The sequence below is a fragment of the Poromitra crassiceps genome, assembly GCF_964638095.1.
Source record: "Poromitra crassiceps genome assembly, chromosome: 17".
Lineage (NCBI taxonomy): Eukaryota > Metazoa > Chordata > Actinopteri > Beryciformes > Melamphaidae > Poromitra > Poromitra crassiceps.
Genome location: NC_139635.1, coordinates 37,590,668 through 37,613,330, shown reverse-complemented (window position 1 = coordinate 37,613,330; position 22,663 = coordinate 37,590,668). Strand labels below are relative to the sequence as shown.

Below are 22,663 nucleotides of genomic sequence, written 5' to 3'. Positions count from 1 at the left end.
GAGAGAGAGAGACAGAGAGAGAGAGAGAGAGAGAGAGACAGAGAGACACAGAGAGAGAGAGAGAGAGAGAGAGAGAGAGAGGGAGAGATGAGAGACAAGAGAATAAATAAGAGGAAGAAGAATTAGAGACAAGATACAGACGGAGCAGAGCTGTGTGTGTGTGTGTGTGTGTGTGTGTGTGTGTGTGTGTGTGTGTGAGACATCTAGATTGGCAGCTGCAGTGTGACGTCAGGTTGCATCCCCCCCAAGATCTCCCTGTACTCTCTCGCCATGCGACCGCTGCCTGTCTTTCACACAGCCGGCAGCCCCCTGCTGCAGCCGCTGTCGGAACCTGACGCATCTCCCCTCATTGACTTTGAATGGAGTGAAATTCTTATGCTGTGGGCAATTGTGTGATTTCACTTCAATGCCTAGAAGTTATAGCCTGGTAAACCAGCCCGTCACGTGAACTTACATTTCATTTGGTTCTCCGTGACGGTCTGGCCCCGGCGCCATGGGGGGGGGGGGGTTTAGCAGGGGCGGGATCATGGGCGGGCGTAGTTGCCTTGACAGACAACTCCTTCAGCCAATAAACATATTTTCCGCCGAGAAACTCTGCGGTTGCGGCGATACTCCTGTACTTGTTTAATTGTTGTTATTGAGTCTATTTCTGCAATAACTGCACTTTATGGCTGTTTACACTAGACAAACGCTGACATGACTCCTCGAGACGATCAGGCAAGGAGGCGGCCATTACTGTTTTGTTAGTGCAGCGCTAGTGGCGTTCCTGATTGGCCAACTTGCGCTGTCAATCACAGCGGCGTCGCTGATTGGCTCTTCCGCTCTTCCGCTTCTGCTAGACCCTCCCCATGGCGCCGGGGCCAGACCGTCACGGAGAACCAAATTAAATGTGAGTTCACGTGACGGGCTGGTTTACCAGGCTATAGAAGTTAGCCCAAGGAGAGAATGCAGTGCATATAATTGGTAGTAGCTTTCACTCTCTCCTGTTATCTCCCCATCTACACATTATGTTATAGTCGCGCTGTTCGCGTCAGCATGCAAGTCAAGTCACATTTCCGAGGAGCTGCACACCGGCTGCGCCGACAGGATCGCCCTGTACTTTCTCACTGTACGTCAGCTGTATGTGTGTTTTTCATGCAGCCACTGCTGTAGCCTGACGCACCTCCCCCAATGACTATGAATGGAGCGCGCGCGGGGGAAGAAGTGAGGGGGGGAGGGGGTCAATGGGGCAATGCTGGATCCTGTGTGAGCCAGCCTAAAGGCTGAATTATGCTCACCCTGCCGTGAAGGGCGCGGGGGTGGAGCGAGGGGCGGGCGCGTCAAATTACGTAAATTTGTTGGGCGTGGTTATGCGCGTGGTCCAGCGGCCGCTCGCGTTGTGCCTGATATTTTTTCTAACAGCGCGAGCTTCTCTCCAAACATGGCTGCATACAAACCATTGAGCCCTGAACACTGAGCTGTGTTTTCGCCACATTTCTTGACCCATGTGGTAGGCTATAAACTTAGATTTGCAACTGTTCGTTTTTAGTCATTTCACCAAGTAAATGTGTTGTGTTAAGAGCATTATTGAGAGAGATTAAAAGCAGCACAGAGTAGTAGGCTATCAGGGCTGAGTAGTAAAAACGGCTTTCAGTAAAAACAAGTTTGGTGAGTCCTTCATGTGCTGATGTGCGGTCGTTTGAGAGTGAAAGCGCACTCAGTACTGCACAGCGTTTCATTGCGACTTTTCACGGGCTGTATTGTACAATACATGGTGATCACTTTCTGAGTATAATGGCATCTGCCCCAGCGCGAGGTCTACACGGTGACTCACGGAGACTCGCGGGGCCCCACCCCCACGGAGCTTTGCTCGAGCATAAGAGCACCTTAACATGTCTCTCACTCCAGTCATCTCAAATTACCCGCTTTCCCCATCCTCCTTCACACTCAGGATCCAGCAACCTTCAAAGAGTTTCTCACTCTGTGGAGCAGCTGAGCTCCGAGGCTGGACAGAGGTTTAACAACACTCTCTCAGGTTTTTATGCTGTGGTGGCCCCCTCCCACAGAGAGACCGGCTTGGCTCTCTCAACCCCCGAAGACCCTTACAGTACTGCTCTTTCTCATGCGCTGAGGTCTCTCCAAGTCTCACATCCTGCAGGGGAGAGATTTGTCTAAAGAATGGGAGACTATGATGAAGACACTGCGTTCCTTGGCCAGAATGGCCCGTTCTTCTGGAGCGTATTCTTCCTTCTCAGCGCTATTCATATCTCCTCTGGATTCGGACTTTACATCATCTTTGTTGGGGCAACACCGAAACACCACTGTCTCATTCCAGATGTCAACCTGACTGAGGAGTGGAGAAAGGCCATCATTCCCTCTCAGGTGGTGGACGGTGAAGAGGAGCTGAGCAAGTGCAGCAGGTACCAGCTGGATGAGGTCAGAAACCTGTCTGCTTGGGGAGTCGTTCCTGGCCTGGTCAACCTCACTGAGCTGGGCCAGGAGGGCTGTTTGGATGGATGGAGCTACAGCAAAGACATCTACCAATCCACCATCGTCACTGAGGTCTGTCTGTGTGTTTAACTTAAGTCCAAATTGGGGAAACACACCTGACTGCCAGGTGATTGGGGACAGCCTGTGCAATTGGGGGCAAAAGCTGTGTCTCCATTTGGTAAAAAGCTGATTTGGGGGTCAGTGGTTAAGGTTTGGGTTAGATTAAGGTTAGGCTTAGGTTTAGGCAAGTAGTCCATTAGCGTTAGGACAGTGGTTCTCAACCTTTTTACACCAAGTACCACCTCAGAAATGACCACCATATGAAAGTATGAGAGGGAGGGACCACCTCAGAAATGACCACCATATGAAAGTATGAGAGGGAGGGACCCCCCCGCATACCACCAGTGGTACGCGTACCACAGGGTGAGAACCACTGCATTAGGGTAAGTCTCCACGGAATGCCTAATACCCCAAAGGGGACTTAAGTGGGACTCTAAGTTGTCAGTTAGAAGAAAATATCAGTTTTGATTGTTTTCTTTTGGATAACTTAGCTATTTCTCTGCTGCAATATACAGTAATTTCAAATTCATGTTTTCCAACAGTGGGACCTTGTTTGTGATGAACAGTGGAAAGTTCCTGTTGCATCCTCAACCTTCTTTGTGGGATACCTGTTGGGGACCCTGATTTCAGGCCAGCTGTCTGACAGGTATTTCATCCTCGTTAATACATGTCAATCACCAAAATGCACTTTAACAAGTATGAACCTTAGATGCAGTGCAGTAGAAGACATGCCTGTCTGCACAGGATCAATGCATTACATGCTGTATTCGAAACCGCTTTGCTCAAGTCCAAGTCCAGATCGAGTCATTCGTAATGTTACTCTAGACCAGGGATGGGCATTGATGATAGAGAGGGCCACAAAAAGAATCCTCGCTACCAGAGGGCCAGATTGTGACCGTGCACTTCCACCAGTAGCCTACTGTAACACCATCACTCCCAATTATAGCTACTAATCTGATGAAAAGGACTGGTAATCAAAGTTTATTATACCAACATTTATATTTTTCATATTCAAATTTAGTAATTCTTCCATTCAGATGACACCAGAAACTTTTCTCTAGCTTTAAAACAGCCCGCTACAGCAATTTGATGGGGTACATCACCCAAATATGTCATATTAATTAGATTAATAATGTTGCATGTGCAATGTGCATCCTGGATATAGTTTGAAAATTGGAAATGGACCCAGGGGCCACACTGAGTGAGGTCGGGGGCCGCCTGCGCAATGCTGGGCGTACGGGGCTCAAGAGAGCATGGGTTACACCCACTGACACCAAACTCAATACAAAAACCTGTCAGTTTTACAACAACTGATTATCTTTCTTTGGTCTGTAGAATGTCGCTCACTTTTTCCGCAAAGGCCAAGATGACGTTCTCAAATGTCTTCTTTTGTCCTGACCACAACCCAAAGAGAATCAGTTTACTGTTATGCATTGGTTCTCAAACTTTGAACCCCTGACACAAATTAGACCAAGAATGCCCATTTGATAAGATTGTGTCCCAGGGTCCCCCATCTGATAAGATGGGAGCTTTTGTAATGACCCTACCACTCTCTCGACTCTGTCTTGCAGGAGCCTGGTGTCGGGGTCATTGTGCTGATAAGGATAAGACCTTCAGAACATTGACTCTTTCTCCCTGCTCACTGATGCACCTTTTGTTCTGTTCGTTTGTTTAATGTAGGCTAGTTTCTGTTGTCTAGTTATGTTCTCTTAGTTTTACTTAATAATTTATTGTTTTAACTTTTAGGCTACTTGGGTGTACGACTCCCTTCATTTGTTAATTCCTTTTGGCGGGTTGTAACATATACACCAAAGTAAAAGTTAAAACAGAATGATTTACTATAAGGAAAGATTAATAGACAAGTCAACACAGACTACATTAAACAAATGAACAGAACAAAAGGTAATCGGTGAGGAGAGAGACTGCATGGTCTGAAGGTCTTCTTAAGCCCAATGAGTACACTGGGCCTAATGACCCCAACACCAGGCAAGACAGGGGGCCAGGAGAGTGGGAGGGTCGTCACGTAGAGTCATAAACTGAGGTTCCGTGACCATCCTCTGGCAAGGATGGTTTGATGATTGATTTGACCTCTATTAACCCTTTATAAAAGATTTAGCCCCCAGGTCCCTCTCAAAAATCCCGGCATTTTTTGCTAGAGGGCCAAATTCAAAATGGCACCCGGCGCCAACTCTAAAAATTAACTTTTGACCTGGATGACCTAGGATCATGTATGAAGGCGCTTTATCATACAAGTCAACAATGAGGATTCCAAATCTGACACCATTTTAATCATAATACCTCGTCTTGCCCCTGAAATTCAAGATGGCCGCCATCCAGTAGAGTGAAAACTTAACTTTAGAATAGGAAAGTAATTTATTTGGGGTTTGTAATTTTTTCCAAGGGTCAGTCCAGTTTTTTTTTCTTTTTCTTTTCTACACCAAATGGGCCTGTCGCTTGCTGAAGCCGAGCCCCTAGCACTGGACCAACCCAAATGGCAAAGATTGGTGAAACTGATTGGCTCTGCGCATGGCGTCGCTCCCGTCGCCGAGCAAGAGACCTGATGATGATAATTTGTAATTTTTACAGACACAAAACACATATCAATCTGAATCATAGCATTCTGTGTCACTGGTTTCTGAATCATCAGATTCAGATGACTCCACATCCTCCTCCTCCTCACTCTCAACTTCCTCGTCCTCTTCAACAGGCCCTGGTGCAGGTAGGTGTATGGGGAGAGTAGGCCGTGTGTGGCGGACAGAACGACAGCGACCACCCACCAATTCCCAACCATGTCCGAGTGGTGAGGGGTGGTGCGTCAGTGTGGGGTGGTGCACTAGATACGGCAAGTAGTTGGCGCGGAGGCAGTGTTGGCGTAAGCTATCTGCATCTGGAGGGAGACGGATAAAAGATTTTCTCTTCATGGTCTTCCACTTGGAAGCACGGGCTTCAGCCATGGTGCTACTCTTCTTGTCTCCATAGATCACCTGTCTCGTGAATGCAAATAGCTCTTGTTCTACCTCCTCCTCAAGGTGAAGGCTATCTCCACACCGTGAGAGTTGCTGCCGTGCCAAAGAGCTCTTTGTCACCTTCTCATACACTGATGATTTTCCTTTGCCATAGAAACCTGAGTTGGCATCACAGCCTGTAAAACAGTGTAGCTGCACAATGCAGTCTGCCATCTCTTCTGTCAGGAGGCCACGACAGAGGACTGTCTCTGTGTTTCTCTTGATGCATAGCATGCCAGGGAGCTGCCGTGAGATGACCGATGCTGCGACGTAGACATCAGTATCAGCTGCATCAATAACAATAGGGCCACTATAGCCTGACTGCCGTAGACCTGCATAAACAGTGAAGAGGATGGTGTCAGCTTCAGACTGCTCAATGCTGTAGTCTTCCATCAGTTGTTGTGTTGACAAGTTGATGCAATGTGGGCCAACAGAGTAGACAATCTCTGCATTCACATTCTGTGCCAGGTCGGTGAGGTGGCTGCATATTAATTTTTGCAACCGTTCCTTGTTGCTCACACTACACAGTAGTGTTTTGAATGCCTTGGCAGAGGGAAAGCGGTCATCCAATTTCATGTACGTGTTTGGTACATGTACCTTACCCTGTACGCGCAGGTCTCGCTCATCATCTTTAGTTGAGTAGGCTGCATCGTATGGATCATTCACACAGATGATACGGTGAGCATCACAATGGCGGGCAAGGATGATGGATGACACCTTTTGGACGTAGTCCAACCACCTGTATGGGCTGCCGTCTTGTGTCTGCCGATCTTCCGCTGATGGAGTTGCCATCCTCCAGATCATGCCCATGTCGATGAGAGCAACATATGGTTCTTTAATATCAATAGTTTGGAGGGAGAGCTTCTGGATGAGCTTGCTCTTCTGTGTCTTCCTGTATGTGCCATTGGGGTTGAATAAGGCCACACATTCCTCAACAACACAATGTTCCAGCAGCTCGGGGAGCTTGACAAGTTGACTGTCTTCAACCAGGTTGATCACTGCTTTGAGAGCGCTTCTTTCCATTTCAGCAGCTCTTGCCTTGAGTTCCTCGCCGGGCTTCTCTATGCATGCATGCTTGGAAAATGTCAAACGTTTGCTCAAACTGACAGGTGCATGGAGGGATTTATTCTTACTGAACACCCGGTCCTGCAAGAAGATGTTCAACTTATCCTCTCCTGCAGAATGGGCTGATTTAAAGTCCGCAATGAGCTCATCAGAGGCAGGCATGGCTGACTGTAGGGTGCGAAGTGTGGGTGAGGCCGGATTAAACGGGAATGAGTCGAACTCATCCATGCATGCGCTTCAGGTTATGCACACACACTCATCCTCTCGCATGCGCTTCAGGTTATGCACACACTGCTCATCCTCTCGCATGCGCTTCGGGCCACTTTCCGTGTGTTTCCTCTTTGCATCTTTTCGGGTGGCAAGAGTGTTGTGAGCCGCTCTTATGCGGGCCACATTGTTAACATTTCTGGAGTGCACCAGCAGCTGCTTTTCATTTTGGAGGATTGAGAGCCAGCCTGACTTCATTTTGCTGCCCTTGTTCATTGTACATTCAATCCACATGTCCCAGGCCATGTTGGAATAGGGGTTACCTGTGATGGACTGAGTGAAGTTAGAACGAAGGAAGGCAACCTGTTCAGCAGGGAGAGCTGTCAGCATCGCCCAGAAGTCAGGCAGCCACCTCCCATACTTATTGTTGTCGTATGCTACCATCCACGGCTGCATAGCAAGCAGAGAGCTGACATACTCTTCCCAGTTGCAGATATGGACTGCAGTCACATTCTGCATTAGCGCATCTGTCATGGACAGGAAGTCCCTCCAGTAGTCTGCCATGTCACTGACCTCTACTTGGGAGAAAAGGTTGGTGATGAGATTCTTGAGATCAACATCATCCTCCAGGGCTGCATGAGCAGCAGCACGGGCTTCCTGGGGAGAAACTTGTATTCCTCAGAATATCAAGATTCTCTCTTGTCGCCTCTGTTAGGTTGGGTATCAGGCTCTCCTGAATAAATATAGTTTGAGGGCAATATTCACTGGCCTTTTGTACAAAAGTTAAGTATTCGCTCTACTGGATAGCGGCCATCTTGAATTTTCTGGGTCAAAACAAGGTCTTATGATTAAAATGGTGTCAGATTTGGAATCGTCGTGGTTGACTTGTATGAAAAAGTGCCTTCATACATGATTCTAGGCCATCCACGTCAAAAGTTAATTTTTAGAGTTGGCCCCGGGCGCCATTTTGAATTTGGCCCTCTAGCAAAAAATGCCGGGATTTTTGAGAGGGACCTGGAGGCTAAATCTTTTATAAAGGGTCCATAGAGGTCAAATCAATCATCAAACCATCCTTGCCAGAGGATGGTCACGGAACCTCAGTTTATGACTACTACTTTAAACAGTTTTGCAGGCATTTATTTAGTTTTACAGTTATTGAGAGTTGATTTGAGTTAGGTTGTAGACCAGTGATGTCATTCATGCACAAAACATCACTTGTCTACAACCTAACTCAAATGAAACGGTTTACAGTTTTCTGATATACTACTGGTTTTATAATGATACAATGCTGGTTGAAAATTTATGGAGTGTTCCTTTAACTTCACAACACTGATGATCACAATGCCTATTTACGACATCACTGATGATGTCACAATGCCTATGACATCATTAGTGTCTATGACATCATCAGTGATGTCATAAGATTATTTGCTTGCCGCACACAATTTTGTTAGTTTTACATGTATAGTAAAGATTTTATTCTTATTCCACTTTATGAAAATCTATCTAATTCCAGGACCGCCTGTGTCTCTGTGTGTCCTTCGCATATCTCGAGCCAAGTGTTCAATTGACTTCACACTTGGCAAGTATGTTTCTGGGACGAAGTGCAGTGTCAAATCTGGTGCAAATTGGACAGGCGAATAGTCATAGCGCCACCTACTGGCAACACAGGAAGTGGTTTGTAAATTGGCTGTACATGGTCAAATTTGCTCCAAACTTCACATTTGATGAGAGTCCCGGCCTGAAGACATCTACATTCCAATATTCAGTTATATAAAAAAAAGTGGAAAAACGAGCACACTCGGAAAGTAAAACAGAAAGGTCCGGTGCAAGGCACAAGCACAGAATCAAAACGAAGAACAAGCCAGCACACAAGTTGTCCTTTTTCTCATTTAATTTACCTCAGTCCAGGGTACAGCACAAACAAGTTTCGGCGCTAGGCCTTCATCAGTGTAGTGTAGTGGGTGGGACTGATGAAGGCCTAGCGCCAAAACTTGTTTGTGCTGTACCCCGGACTGAGGTAAATTAAATGAGAAAAAGGACATCTTGTGTGCTGGCTTGTTCTTCGTTTTAATATTCAGTTATAGTCATAGCGCCACCTACTGGCAACAGGAAATAACTTGTTTCATACTTTGATGTACTCCTCCTAGCGGGTTGACCAGACATTTTCATGGTGTGGTCTACTCTTGATATACTGGAACATGAGGCATAATTAATGGGTGTTCTATAGTTCCACATAAAGCAAGTCTGTATGTGTGTGCGCGCGTGTGTGTGTGTGTGTGTGTGTGTGTGTGCGTGCGTGCGTGCGTGCGTGCGTGTGTGTGTGTGTGTGTGTGTGTGTATGTGTGTGTGCGTGCGCACGCGTGCACGTGTCCTTTGCATATCTCAAGAACCGTTCGTCCAATCTACTTCACACTTGCTGGGTGTGTTGCTAGGGACCCAGGGATGTGCCGTGTCACATTTGGTGCAATTTGGGCAATATTAATAAACTTTGAATAAACAGCGCTCTGTGCACCAGCGGGGGAAACTGCACTAGTATTTGCTAACACCTAGTTTTCAGCAATACTCATGGAGTAAAGTCAATATGATTTATGTTGTCTGTGAGTCAAGGGTAAAATGATGTGTATTTCTTTTCCATTTAGGTTTGGGAGGAAGAAGGTTCTGTTCATCTCTCTTGCAACCCAGTCTGTTGCTGTCCTCGTTCAGTCCTTCTCTCATTCATGGACGATGTTCTGCATCATCTTCCTCATTGTTGGAGCCTTCCGGATATCCCTGTACACATCTGCATTTGTACTGGGTAGGAATTGTAAAACACTACTTGTTCTGTCTTGATGTTTTTCAGCCAAGGGGTATATTTTCTATCTTGTAAGGCTTACAAGATAGAAAATATACCGGGGACCCCCTCAGTCTTTTGTGATTTTGGGCTAAGCTTAATTGTTTCCACGGTAATGTGCTTGACTCTTACATTTATAGGTTTCTTAGATTAGAATGTAATCCATGAACCATTTTAGATTTAAAGCATAAAATATTTTCGTTTATATATATATATATATATATATATATATATATTCTTTTTCCTTTCATGTTCTGCTAATCTATTTCTTTGATCACACACACACACACACACACACACACACACACACACACACACACACACACACACACACACACACACACACACACACACAACTAAACATTGATTAATTAATAGCTAATAAAAAATGCTTTGAAATGCAAAATAATGGCATTTTAAACATGCGATACAAAGATGCGATTAATCGCGATTAACTATAGTTAATCGCACGATTAATCGCGATTAATAAAATTAATCGTTTGACAGCCCTAATATGTATTTTTTTTTTTTTCCTGAAAACTTTTCATGGAGCCCCTGGGGGTCCCCAGACCCCCATTTGAGAACCACATGCTTGAGGTATAATTAGCTGTCACCTGGATGATATTAGCCCGTCAAGATAACTCTGACCTCCACCTTTCATGTTCTGCTAATCTATTTCTTTGAACTAAACATTGATTATGTTATCGCAAACAGGAACAGAGGTGTTGAGTAAATCTATGCGTGTGCTCTCCACGACTCTCGGGACCTTTCTCTTCTACTGCTTTGGGTACATGACGCTGCCCTGGATTGCATATGGAGTGAGACAATGGAGGACTCTTCTAGTCATCATTTCCTCCATTTATGTGGTCTACATCCCTCTGTGGTGGTAGGTTCCTCATAACTCTCGCACTTACAGTAATGTCTGGGAGGCACTCAGACAGGGGGGTTGTTACCGGAGATGTGGACTTGCGACTTCGTCACTTGGACTTGAATCGATTTGAGTCACTGTTTTGATGACTTGTGATTTGACTTGACAAAAAAGAAATGTCTTGAGACTCGAATTGGAAGTTAAAGAATTGTGACTTGACTTGAGAGATGATGACATGGATGACTTGTTTGTTTGTACAGTCGGAATGCCACTGTGGCGTGGGGGGGTGGGGGGGGGGGAGTGACTTGACTTGGGACTTGGCTTGCCTTAAGGCAGTGGTTCCCAAACTTAGGGTCGTGACCCCTACTGGGGTCGCCTGGAATTCAAATAGGGTCGCCTGGGAAAAAACAAAACAAAACACCACACACAATTTAATATTACCGAAGATGATTAGGGTGACTTGCGATTTTTTTATTTTATTTTATTTTTGAGTTTAAAGTGATAGGGCTCTATCTTCCGACAGGCGCTATCCCCTAATAGCGCTTTGCGCACCTGTTTGCGCGTGCCTTAAAGCAACTACAAGCAAGATTTTCGATTGTTATTAAACAGTCTAAATTTGATATCGATGCATCACATCTTACCTCTAATAGTAGACCACCGCCGAGTAGTCTCGCTTGAACCCCGAGTGAATCGGCCAGTGTTGTCTTGACGATTAGTCTGTCTGTGGCCGGGGCAGATCAGGAAGTGAAATGAAACGGTTTGCGGCAGCCACTTCGGCCATAACCACAAAATAACAAAATTACTTCCAGGTGTTCTGAGTTTTGCTTCCCCGCCAATCAGCAAAAAAAGCATCCCCACCTCACGGGAGCATACTTGTAATCATTTATACAGAAATTTAACTGTTTAAAAGTGATATAATTGTCTGGTAGACGTGACCTCCCTGATTTCTAAGTTAAAACAGCCCCAAAATATGTTGGGGATGCAATTCTCGGCCGGGATGCGGAAAGGTTCACGGCAGGTGTTCCAAGCGCAAATTAGAGCCGTGCCAAAATCATCTGCGCCCCAAAATGCCTGCGCAAACGGGATTTGGGCGGTCTTAACTACCAGAATTATTCACAGGCGTGGCCAGGCAAGGCTGGGCATTACGTCAATCAGATTCCCGTCTCGCAATGGTTGTTTGCGCGAGGCATGCAATATGCTGTAATTCTCTCCATGCGTAATAGTGTACTCACTCGTGTGAGGACAGAGAGAGCTTATTGACAGATCGTCTGTGGTGCCAACGACCCTCCGGCCGGCTTATGGGGTCATCTCACCATTCCGAAGTGTTGGCATTCCGATCATTGACTTCTACGCTTTCGGAGAGGCGGCCCTTTTTATCTCCAAAAAAGGTTTCGCCATTGCGAAAGATATTAGGTCCGCCTTTCCGACATAGCATCTTGAGTTATTTAGCCTACAGGGGTGGGAGAGGTTAGGTTTAGGGTTAGGTTCTGGGGGAGGTTAGGTTAGGCATGGGTGGTGGGAGAGGTTAGGTTTAGGGTTAGGTTCTCGGGGAGGTTAGGTTAGGCATGGGGGGTGGGAGAGGTTAGGTTTAGGGTTAGGTTCTGGGGGAGGTTAGGTTAGGCATGGGGGGTGGGAGAGGTTAGCTCCAGCCAGTCCCCCGGTTAGGGTTAGGGTTCTTTCGCAATGGCGAGACAGATCTCCATTCCGACAATTTTGTCGGAATGCCGGTATTTTGGAGTGCCGACATTTCGGAATGCCGAGGTGTCCCCCCGGCTTATGAAGGTAAATAGCCTATGTCCATTGTCCAACAAGTTTTCTCAATTCATTTCCCTCTTTGTGATGTGATAAAAGTTTCTCAGTGAGTTATAGTTGATTGCCTCACTGAATTATCTGCTAATACCCAATTTTAGCAGCATCATTTGATGTATTGGCGTGGCAAGGCTGTGAGAAATGACATATCCAAAAGGAATTCCACTTTCCACTGCGCAAATGCCTCTCTGCGCTGGGAGCGTAGCCGTAATCTCCGTGCAGCGCACCCAGCGCAGAGAGGTATTTGCGCGTAAGAGGTCCTTTACAAAGCTCTTAGCGCAAAGTAATTGTGCGCTGCTGACGATAGCATAATGCCATCTATCACAACATTTTAGCGCTGAAACGCCTGCTTTGGCTTGTGGCAGCCAATGCCCAGTACAATTATCACAGGCATGCGCTTGTGTCCGCCCCCAATTTGCATTGCGCATGGCGTTAAACAACCGCAAACGCTAAATTAGCGCTTTTGGGAAGATAGAGCCCATAATCTCAAAGATTTCAGTTTTGTTCTCATGGGTGACACCTATGGCGATGGGTGGTAATTGCAGGTAAGATCCACACAGTGTAATGTCACATAATGGCACTATATACTGCAGGCTTCATCCAAATGGACATAGCCTCAATTAACATTGTGAGTGACTATTTTTTTAGATTAAAATCTTTTAGATTATAACTTTAAATCAGGATTCTGAGAATAAAGTCAGAATTCTGATATTAAAGTCATAAAGGTTAAAAAAAAAAAAAGTATAAGATGGTGCTATATGATTTTATATGGATCTGAGGTAAATGAGAGAATATTCTTACTAAAATATAGAAATCATCTTGACAGTATGTTTTACATTCTATATATCTTTATGTATGCAGGCTATGAAGTTAGTGTCCATGCTTAAATAGTCAGAGATAGGAGATTTGATCATATTTGTAGGAAACCTACTCTATGTTGATCATGCAGGTTCATCCCAGAGTCTCCTCGCTGGCTGGTCTCTCAGGGACGAGTGGACGAGGCAGAGGCCATAGTGAGAGACGCTGCAAGGAAAAACAAAGTTGAGGCTCCAGCGGTCATCTTTAAAAAGTCTAAGGTGAGCTTCACATGCACTCATACACTCAACTTAATAATGCCACACTTTACAGGAGTACACAATTGCAACCTTCTCTGTGAAAGGTATAAATAAAGGTATAAATAAAATAAAAACTAACAATGGCTGACTGGAAATGTGTTTGTGTTGTTATTGTGACTTGAGAAAGTTTTACAATATTAAAGGAACACTCTGCTTATTTTCAACCAGCTTTGTATCATTAGAACATCAGTAGTATATCAGAAAACTGTAAACGGTTTTGAAGTCTGTCATTTAATTTGACAGTTATTGAGTGTTAAAGTGTGGACCAGTGACATCACTGGTCCACACTAACTCAAATTAATAACTCATTAACTCAAATCAACTCTCAATAACTGTCAAACTATTCATCATTCATCTAGTTTGACAGTTATTGAGAGTTGATTTGAATTAATGAGTTATTAATTTGAGTTAGTGTGGACCAGTGATGTCACTGGTCCACACTTTAACTCATTCAGGGCCAATGACGTCTTTGACGTGTTATCAGGAATAGCCCAGAGGGCCAATGACGTGTTTGACGTGTTTTTGTTTTTATTCGTGCAGCGCATAGTTAAAACACTTCCCCAGCCTGTCACATGGTATCAGGTCCCTATCATCTAAGGCAACACGTGAACAAACACATACCGCAGCTGTTGTTTTGAAATTGAGCAAGAGGAAAAGCAGAAAACCGGTAACGCTTCCTTGTGCAGACAGGAGAAACGCCATTGAAACGCCCTCGGCGCGCTGCACGAGCTGGAGTCGCCTTCCTCTGTGCCAGCCAGGAGAAAACGGGAGAAAGTAATCAAGAGATGTGTTTGATCATCGGAGGAATGAGGAAATGATCGATCAGTTTGCGAGGGCGGTGAGGACGTGTTGAATAGCCGAGGGGAAAACGGGAACGATCAAATAGCAGAGGATATGACAGGGAGACATGGACGAGGACGGGTGTACCAGAACAAATCAAAATAAACACAGGAACAGCTAGGCAGCAGCGGGCAGAAGGCAGTCACAGCAGCCCGCTGTCCTTCTCAAGAGCTCTTCAGTTGGTTCATGAAATCGCTGGGCTGCGTGCCCTCCAGTGTTGCTCCTGGCCAATCCCAGCGCCACAGGGCGTGGTTATTGCTTATCCTATGTGGGGTTAGAAATCTAAAAGGGGGATCGTGTGTGTGTGTGTGTGTGTGTGTGTGTGTGTGTGTGTGTGTGTGTGTGTGTGTGTGTGTGTGTCTGTCTGTCTGTCTGTCTGTCGGTGTGTCTGTCTGTCTGTCTGTCTGTCTGTCTGTCTGTCTGTCTGTCTGTCTGTCTGCACACTCACTCACACCGAGTAAACTGTATTGTTGAATGTAAAAAAAAAGCACTTCATGTGTATATATATATATATATATATTTTTTTTTTGTCATTTCTGTCCTAACGAATAATATTTACATGTCTGATGTCAATACAGTTCAAAATAAAAGAATTGAGAGTGAGTTATGCCTGAGATTGTGCCCTTTTACAAAAATTGCCTTTTCTCCTGTTTATTTTCTCTGGGAGACCTTCTGGGGGAAAACAGGGTGTATATAAATGGCTATAAGTAGAGTACAGAACATGCTAAAAGCTCACTTTTTTTTTCCTGGTGAACCCAGAGACGTACATCTTCATTTTGAGGTATTGCAAATCACTCTGGTGCTAATAGATAATTTACTGTGGGTCTTGAAACATGACCAACAATTATGAAAATCTTTGGCCTGTGCTAAATATTGGCAGTCCTAAACTGGCCCTGAATGAGTTAACACTCAATAACTGTCAAATTAAATGACAGACTTCAAAACCGTTTACAGTTTTCTGATATACTACTGATGTTCTAATGATACAAAGCTGGTTGAAAATGGGCGGAGTGTTCCTTTAAGTTTCTTGTTTGCATTGGTTTCAGTTGGAGGCGCCACAGACCAAGAAATATACCATGCTTGACATTGTGAAATCCAGCAACATAAGGTGCATCACACTGATGAGTCTGCTTTTATGGTGAGTGATTAGTCTTTAATGGTTATCATTAAGAAATATTTGTACCTTCAAACATTGGTGATCATTAAAGAACCTGTACGGGTTTGTTTTTTATTCTTTTCCAGGATGGCAATAAACATCGGCTATATGGGATTATCCCTGAACACCTCCAACCTAAGCGGCAGTCCCTTCATGAATTGCTTCTTGTCAGCGACCTGCGAGGTCCCGGCCTATATTGTGTCTACTTGGCTCCTACACAAATGTCCAAGAACCGTGCTCCTGTCATCGTTCCTCATCATCGGAGGAGGATTTATTCTGCTCATCCCATTCATCCCCGACAGTAAAGCTCAATTTATGCTTTGTCTGTCGACACTTTTGAAAGCGTCGCCGACAGAAATGAGGACTTGAGTCGACACTTTCAAGTGTCGGCGAGAGGTGTCTGCTACCTAGTGAAATTTCTAGTGTCACTGACTACGTCACATTAGCCACTTCTTAACATGCAGTGGAATCAGGATTATAACCAGCTCCTAGCCGGTTGGCCTACATGTTAAACAACAATTAGCCGGGTTACGCGCACTCCCGTGAGTCCGTATCATATCCATCTCAAGCCCAAGTATACGATCCGCATTATAGCAAAAGCGGCTGTTGTTAAACACTGGCAGGTCATGATCCTGATCATGTGCAATGCAACAAGGGAGATGATAAACCTACTAGAGTTGCGCGATCTTGACCTCAGTCAGATCGTCAATCGCCACCCTTTGACATCACCAATACACGATGTCATCGCGCAAGCACATGGCTATATATTAATATGGATGTTAACGTCCATATTAATTAGCTTCAGCTGCGCTCTCGCTGTGCTTTGCTAACTTAGCATCGATGCTAGCGGGACTTACCCAGCTATCGTCATTGCCTGCTTTTACTGCTGCTTGCTGGTAATCATTCCCATGAATTCCCAAGAAAAAGTATCCAGATTTGTCGCTAACGTTAATCTCTTCTGAGAAAGATTGTCTCCAGGAGGGTCTGAAAAGTTATCTCGAGTTGGATTGTGTGTAGACTCAGCCCTCAGTCTTAATCCGTTTCACTCCTTTAAGACTGAGAATATTACTATTTAAATCTTTGCATAACGTTAGGTGGCGCTGTTGGAAGCCTTGCATCGGAGAACCAGTCATGAGTGTTGTGGGCGGGTCTGCTTTCTGGGGGCAGTTCTCATGCAGAACCGGTGTCTCGCAAAACATCGTCGCATTTGCGGAGAAACATATTAATCACTCAGAAACAAACATAACCTGTTAATAGGACGTGTTTCATCCGGCCCCGGTGGCTAGAGGTCTTTCCCCCAGCGATAAGCCCGACTCCCGAGGCTAACGTTACAGAGCCTGCTGATGACTCACAGTAGCAAGCGGACCACTTCCGGGTAGGAAACATTATTGTAAAATAAACAACAGGTATAAACTCTCTTTGCAGCACATCAGTGTCTTGCTATATATTTGAACTATGAAACATTGCATTGCCGCTACCAAATAAAATTCTAATAATAAATGTAGGCGTGTCTGCTGCCGGCCGTTCTCCCGGGCTCGGACAGACAGTTTCTGACAGTGAAATTCCCAGACGTTTGGTGGCGCAGCTCACCAAACGTGAGCGTCGCGTTGCGTCCAAGCTAACACAGCTGTGGAGAGAGCTGACTGACTGAGCATATATCGAGACATAGGCCTAGCCTAACTTTTGTGGGGAGAAATAAATTGAAAACTAGTCAGATATGACTTGAATGCCACTTGTAAAAGAAATCACCCACAGTGACTGACGATGGTGCGACCACTATTTTGACTGGGCGGCTTTAGGTAACGAAGGCGAAGCGCTCATTTTTGGCACATTGCCACCCCTCGTTAATGGTCGGAATGGACCCTCCATTAAAACGGCATGTTTTTGAATGGAGTTTGGTTAAAGATTCGCTAAAGCTGTTTCCATATCACATTTCTTGTTATTGATACATGCTACCGCACCCCCTCCCCCCACCCACTGGCAGAGAGAATACTGACCATTTCCAGCTGTTTCTAAACACAGACTCCTCATGTCTAGAAAGGTAAAACCGGAAAATATCCTGCTCTGGCTAGCCAGACATGATCCAGACTTCATGTTTAGAAGTGGCTATAGTGTCGCGCAAGTGTGATTGGCTATAGACCTTATTCGATTGACGTAACTCACGTATGGGCACGCCCACCGCCGCCATGTCCTTGACATAGCGCTGCAGCTCTCAAGTGGCAGCCTATGTAAGAGCAGCGTTTATAGGAAGCTAGCCGCCGTTAGCGTTACCTGTATCGTTCCTGTTGTGTTTGGATGGTGACCTGCGTGGCTGTAGTAATGACAGCAATAAAGTCCCCGTGGTTTGTTTCTATCTGTACTGTCCACAGACGTGAAGGGAGCGAGACTGAGGATACGTCAGCACAGGAGATGTGTGGATAGTTAGTTGAGACAGGTGAAACTTTCTGGCAGCTCCTCACAACCAAGTCTGTTCACCTCGTTTTTTCTTTTGTTTATTATTACAGGCATTAACGGCAGCATACAAACAACTGTTTTTTTTTTATTGCTGTCATCACTATCGCTATTTTGTAATGGAACAGAAACGACAATAAGACTGTTACTAGTTGTCAGCTGCAGCGCTGTGTGCGTGCAGGACGGTACAGTATGTCAACAATATGGCGCTGTCCAGGGTTAGCGAATAAGGTCTATATAGACGGCACGCGCTTGACTTCCTTGTTTTGGTTTTCGCTGAAATTAAATGAATGAACGTGTCCCCGCTATTTTTATCAAAATGAAAATCACAAAGAACACTCTGTGACAAACTTCCCAGAGAGAGAGGAGGTATGTTGTGTGGTTATGTCGTTATATGCGGCTGCAGCCAAGTACGTTACATCTTGCCTCCAGCGTGCTTTCACTGACAGCATTCTCTCTCTTGGCTGTCTGCACTAGTTCTCTGTCTATAGCGGTCGAGTGTCACGTGACCGGTGAGCCGAGGAGAGAAGCATAAATGCAGCAACATGAGCGACACTTTATTTATTGTCGGCGACCATGTGTTGAGCGGCACTTTCCAATAAGTATAAATTAGGCTTAAGACCTCTTCTACTGTATGTTTTATAAAACCAACACATTCTCACTCCAAACTCGGCACTGCCGTTCGTTTGGTCACGACCCCTTGGCGTCAATTGATGACGCCCCCTTGCCCCCTTGCCCTCTTCATCATATTTCGAAGGCACTGGTTACGGTGTGGGACTTCCTCTGCTGTCTATTGGGCTAAAATACATGAAATCGTCAGCACCCACAAATCAGTGTATCACAGCTGTAAACCATCATTAGGAAACAAATAATTGCCCACCCCTGCTGTCACACACAGTCCCATAGACCAGGGGTTCCCAACCTTTTTTGTGCCAAGGAGGACCGGTAGATACATGTGGGGGGGGGGAAGTCGCGGACCGGTTGTCAATTTTAATGGTTTTAGTTACATATATATTTACTCACCAGGTGGCGACAAAGGGTAAATAACAGCCTTTTGTGTTGTACTGTATGTAGCCTACAGTATTTATGTTTTTGTTTCAACTACAAGTAGAAGATAAAGAATTCCCCCACACCATCCAGTAATTGGCAAACTTTAATTAAACAACGTTTCGGTCGATCAGACCTTCATCAAATGAAGGTCTGATCGACCAAAACGTTGTTTAATTAAAGTTTGCCAATTACTGGATGGTGTGCGGGAATTCTTTATCTTCTACTTATGGACCCTATCCTCCGACGCACTTATCCTTAAGACTGTGAGGGTGTGCATCGGCTCTTCTTTCAAGTTTTGTTTCAACTACAAACATAAATAAACGTCACCTTTGGAACTACGTTTTAACTACCACATACAGCCTATAATATTATAGCCTATGTTTATAAAAGAAATACCGCGGCTCGGTACCAAATGCGTGGTGGTTGGGGACCACTGCCATAGACGACTGTTATTAGAGGCCCTAACAAAAGTCTCAGGCAGCGGTCAATGTTAAAACGCTCATCTTACAAGACATTTCAAAGGTACTCACCGACACATAAGGGTCTGGTGATCTGCGCTGGGGGTTTGAAAGCTTGATGCTGCTAATAAATACATATACCAATCCTATGCCGGTGATTCCCCCTCCCGAAAATGGCCGTCTCTTCTTCTGTGTTATCTTCCAACCAGAGGGGCGCTGTAGAGCGCTATGATGGCTGGGCGCACCGGCAAACAAAACACAGAAGGTTTGGTATATTAAAGTTATTTGTGTATTTGTATACAGTGTACAGCATGTATACATACAACATTATGGTTATTGCCCCGGGTATATAATGTTTATTTTTCCTTTTCAAATTCAAAACAATATGGGGAAAAAACATGGATGATTACAAATCGCCTTTTCGAAAGTAAAGTATAGCCTAATTAACTTGTAAGTAAATGGTTCAAGAGGGCTAATCATTAAACAATATTTAATAGTGTTCCTTTCATTCTAGCCATCCTTTCATCAGAGCAGATAGATGCTACGTTTTTTGGAATGTAGCACCTGAAAACATCCATGCTCCCTTTCTCCCCCGCAGCCCTTCACTACATCTCTGTGGCGATGGAAATGACGGGCAAGTTTGGCTTCACTATCACCTTCAGCATCATCTACATCTACCTGGCTGAGCTCTACCCGACTGTGCTCAGGAACGTCGGCATTGGATTGTGCTCCTCTGGCGCGCGCATCGGCAGCATCGCAGCTCCATACGTCATCTATTTAGGTACATATTCACCTTATTATTTGCCCATATAAGGACGCTTCTGCATGACGTCATTTTGTAATTGTCTTTCCGTTTCAGACCCAGAAGTAGATGACGCCTACCGTAGTCATTTTTAGACTTGCCAAAAAGCTGTTCTCTGTTCAAGCAAAGAAACAAACTGTTTTAAAGTTTTAATATTTTGAGAGAACGTAACATTCCAAATATGTGACCAGTTTATCAGAATAACGCCTACTGGGCATTTTTGACGAGCAGCGAGAGCGCTGGCTCTGTGACTGTAACTAGCTAGTATCTGTCAACCTGTAGCCTACTGGCAGTGAGAAAACACTGTCGACGTGCTTTTGTAACTAACGTTAAATGCCGACTGGGTACAGCCACCGGCTCCTCGCAGCAGTAACGCTATGAACATGTAACTGAAGTTGGCCACAGTGTAGCATCTGAATGTTGCCAAACTTCATTCATGGCCGCCATGCAACGGAACCGGAAGAACAAATACAATTGCATGTAACACGGAAGAGAGAAAAAGTGGGCGCGGTGAATAAGGTGAATAGAGAAAGGATGAGCACAAACCCATGTCTTCTGTCCGATATGGACATCCCAGTCAGCCCCGTCTCAATGGCACACGTTTCCACTTTCAAAACAAGTGGAGCTTCAAAGTGGAGCCCTGTCGACTTGGCTGGGTTTAGGCTACTAAAACAACTTGGTTGAAGGAATACTCTACTGATTCTCAGCTTTGTATCATTACCAAATCAGTATTATATCCAAAAAACTGTCAACCGTTTTACAGGCATTCATTTAGTTTTAGTTATTTGTAGTTCTCGTTATTTTCTAGTCATTTCTATATTTCTAGTATGGTTGGTAGTACAAGCTGGTCCTAAATACTTTTGTCCTTGTATATATAATTCGTTTTCTACAAAAAAAAGTTTCTTATGCCTACTTGCATTTTCTATTTGCAGGTAATTATAATAAGTATCTGCCTTATATCCTCATTGGAAGTCTCACTATTGGCTTGTCTGTGGTGAACGTCTTCCTCCCCGAGACGTTCAACAAAGATCTTCCAGAAACAGTGGAGCAAATGCAGGAATATCGAGGGTACGTACATTTACAACTCACCTTTTTCTAACAGTGAACACACTGGGAATGGAACTGATGCGGAAGTGAGGCGAATTGCTGGAAGCACAGGCAGTGTCATTTCAGCATCCTTGTTACTAGTCTACTCTAGTCTAGTCTAGAGGCTATAGTCAGTGTGATCGGGCTAGTCACTAGACCGATCACACCGGCCACGGCGCAGGCGGCTTGCGCCCTGCAGCGAGAGTTTCCATGTCTGTTTTATTTTTGACAGCAGGCATGAAGTCAGTAGCCTACAAGTTGTGACAAAACAAACAAAAAGTTGTGAAAAAACAGAGGGCTTCTGGTGTGAATGGCCATGCTCCTGCTCGAGCTGAATTTACACACAGCACCACTCCCGTTTCCAGTGTGTTTGCGCCTTAAGAGTTATTCCCCAACACTCTTGACTCTTTTGCACCTTATCATTCATAACAACCTTGGATTACATTTGACTCAATTAGATGAATGCACTTAGACAGCTGCATAAAGCTTGTGTTTTACACTTACCAGTGGTACAAAAAATCCTAAAATCATTTACATACGTATAAAGTAACAATATTACAGTGGAGAAAAAACAGCATTTGAAGTCCATTCAAAAGTATAGGATTTAGTAAAATGTACATAAGTATGAAGAACGTTCCTTTCAGAGTGTAACATTATTGGACCATTAAGAGTAAGAGATTTTCAATGTGTAACGGCTCCTACTGTCTGAAGTCGTTCGGAAGAACGCTTCTTAACACATTGACTGCCAGCCGTTTTTTTTTTGCTGTAGGTAGCTTTTGCCAAGCCGTTTTTTTGAGGATTCTGGCTCATTTTACAAGAGCCGAGGATTCTTTTCTGCTTGGAGTTTGTCAACACAAAGTTCACAAAAGTACTAATAGAATGTGTGCTTTCTCTGTCTAAAAGAGTTAGTTTGTAGAGTTAGTAGTTATGTAGATATTAGCCATTGAGTACAGCATGGTTTTAGCGTCTGAGACAGGAAGCTGAGATAATCGCAGTTTTGTGAAATTCAATCAAACAGCCAGAACAGTCACTTTAACCATTTATTTTTGGCATCAGTGAGAGATCAGACATCCAAACAATATAGTTCCGAACGCCCTCTCCTTCAACTCCTCCCTCCGTGGGCGTGTCTAGTGGCTTTCAGCCTGCGTTTGTCACAAGTGAGTGCTCTGCTGCTGGGAGTTTGAGCAGCGTCCCTCCCTGGCAGCGAGTTTGAGCAGCCTGCCTCCCTGGCAGCGAGTGTGGATAGGTCTCACTCGTCTCTTGGGTTTGAGAGCCCCGATGAAGCCCCGTGCGACTCTAGGCTTTATGCTGCCTACACAGTCCATTTCTGGAACCCCCCACCGCAGCAGCGCGAAAGCGTCCCCGCCTACAGTATGAGAATGAGGCTCG

The 22,663-nt window shown here is 44.9% G+C and overlaps 1 protein-coding gene across 1 annotated transcript; it reads left to right on the top strand.

Annotated features, from left to right (window-relative positions):
* Positions 1-2,157: 2,157 nt before the first annotated feature.
* On the top strand, positions 2,158-21,287 carry LOC310792397 (organic cation/carnitine transporter 2-like; the record flags this gene model as incomplete). The annotated part of the gene is made up of 9 exons (XM_083654112.1): positions 2,158-2,541; positions 3,072-3,175; positions 9,449-9,603; positions 10,354-10,525; positions 13,266-13,392; positions 15,318-15,409; positions 15,514-15,728; positions 19,985-20,167; positions 21,121-21,287. 9 exons carry the CDS (start codon positions 2,158-2,160, stop codon positions 21,285-21,287), a joined length of 1,599 nt encoding a protein of 532 aa, XP_083510238.1.
* Positions 21,288-22,663: the final 1,376 nt, after the last annotated feature.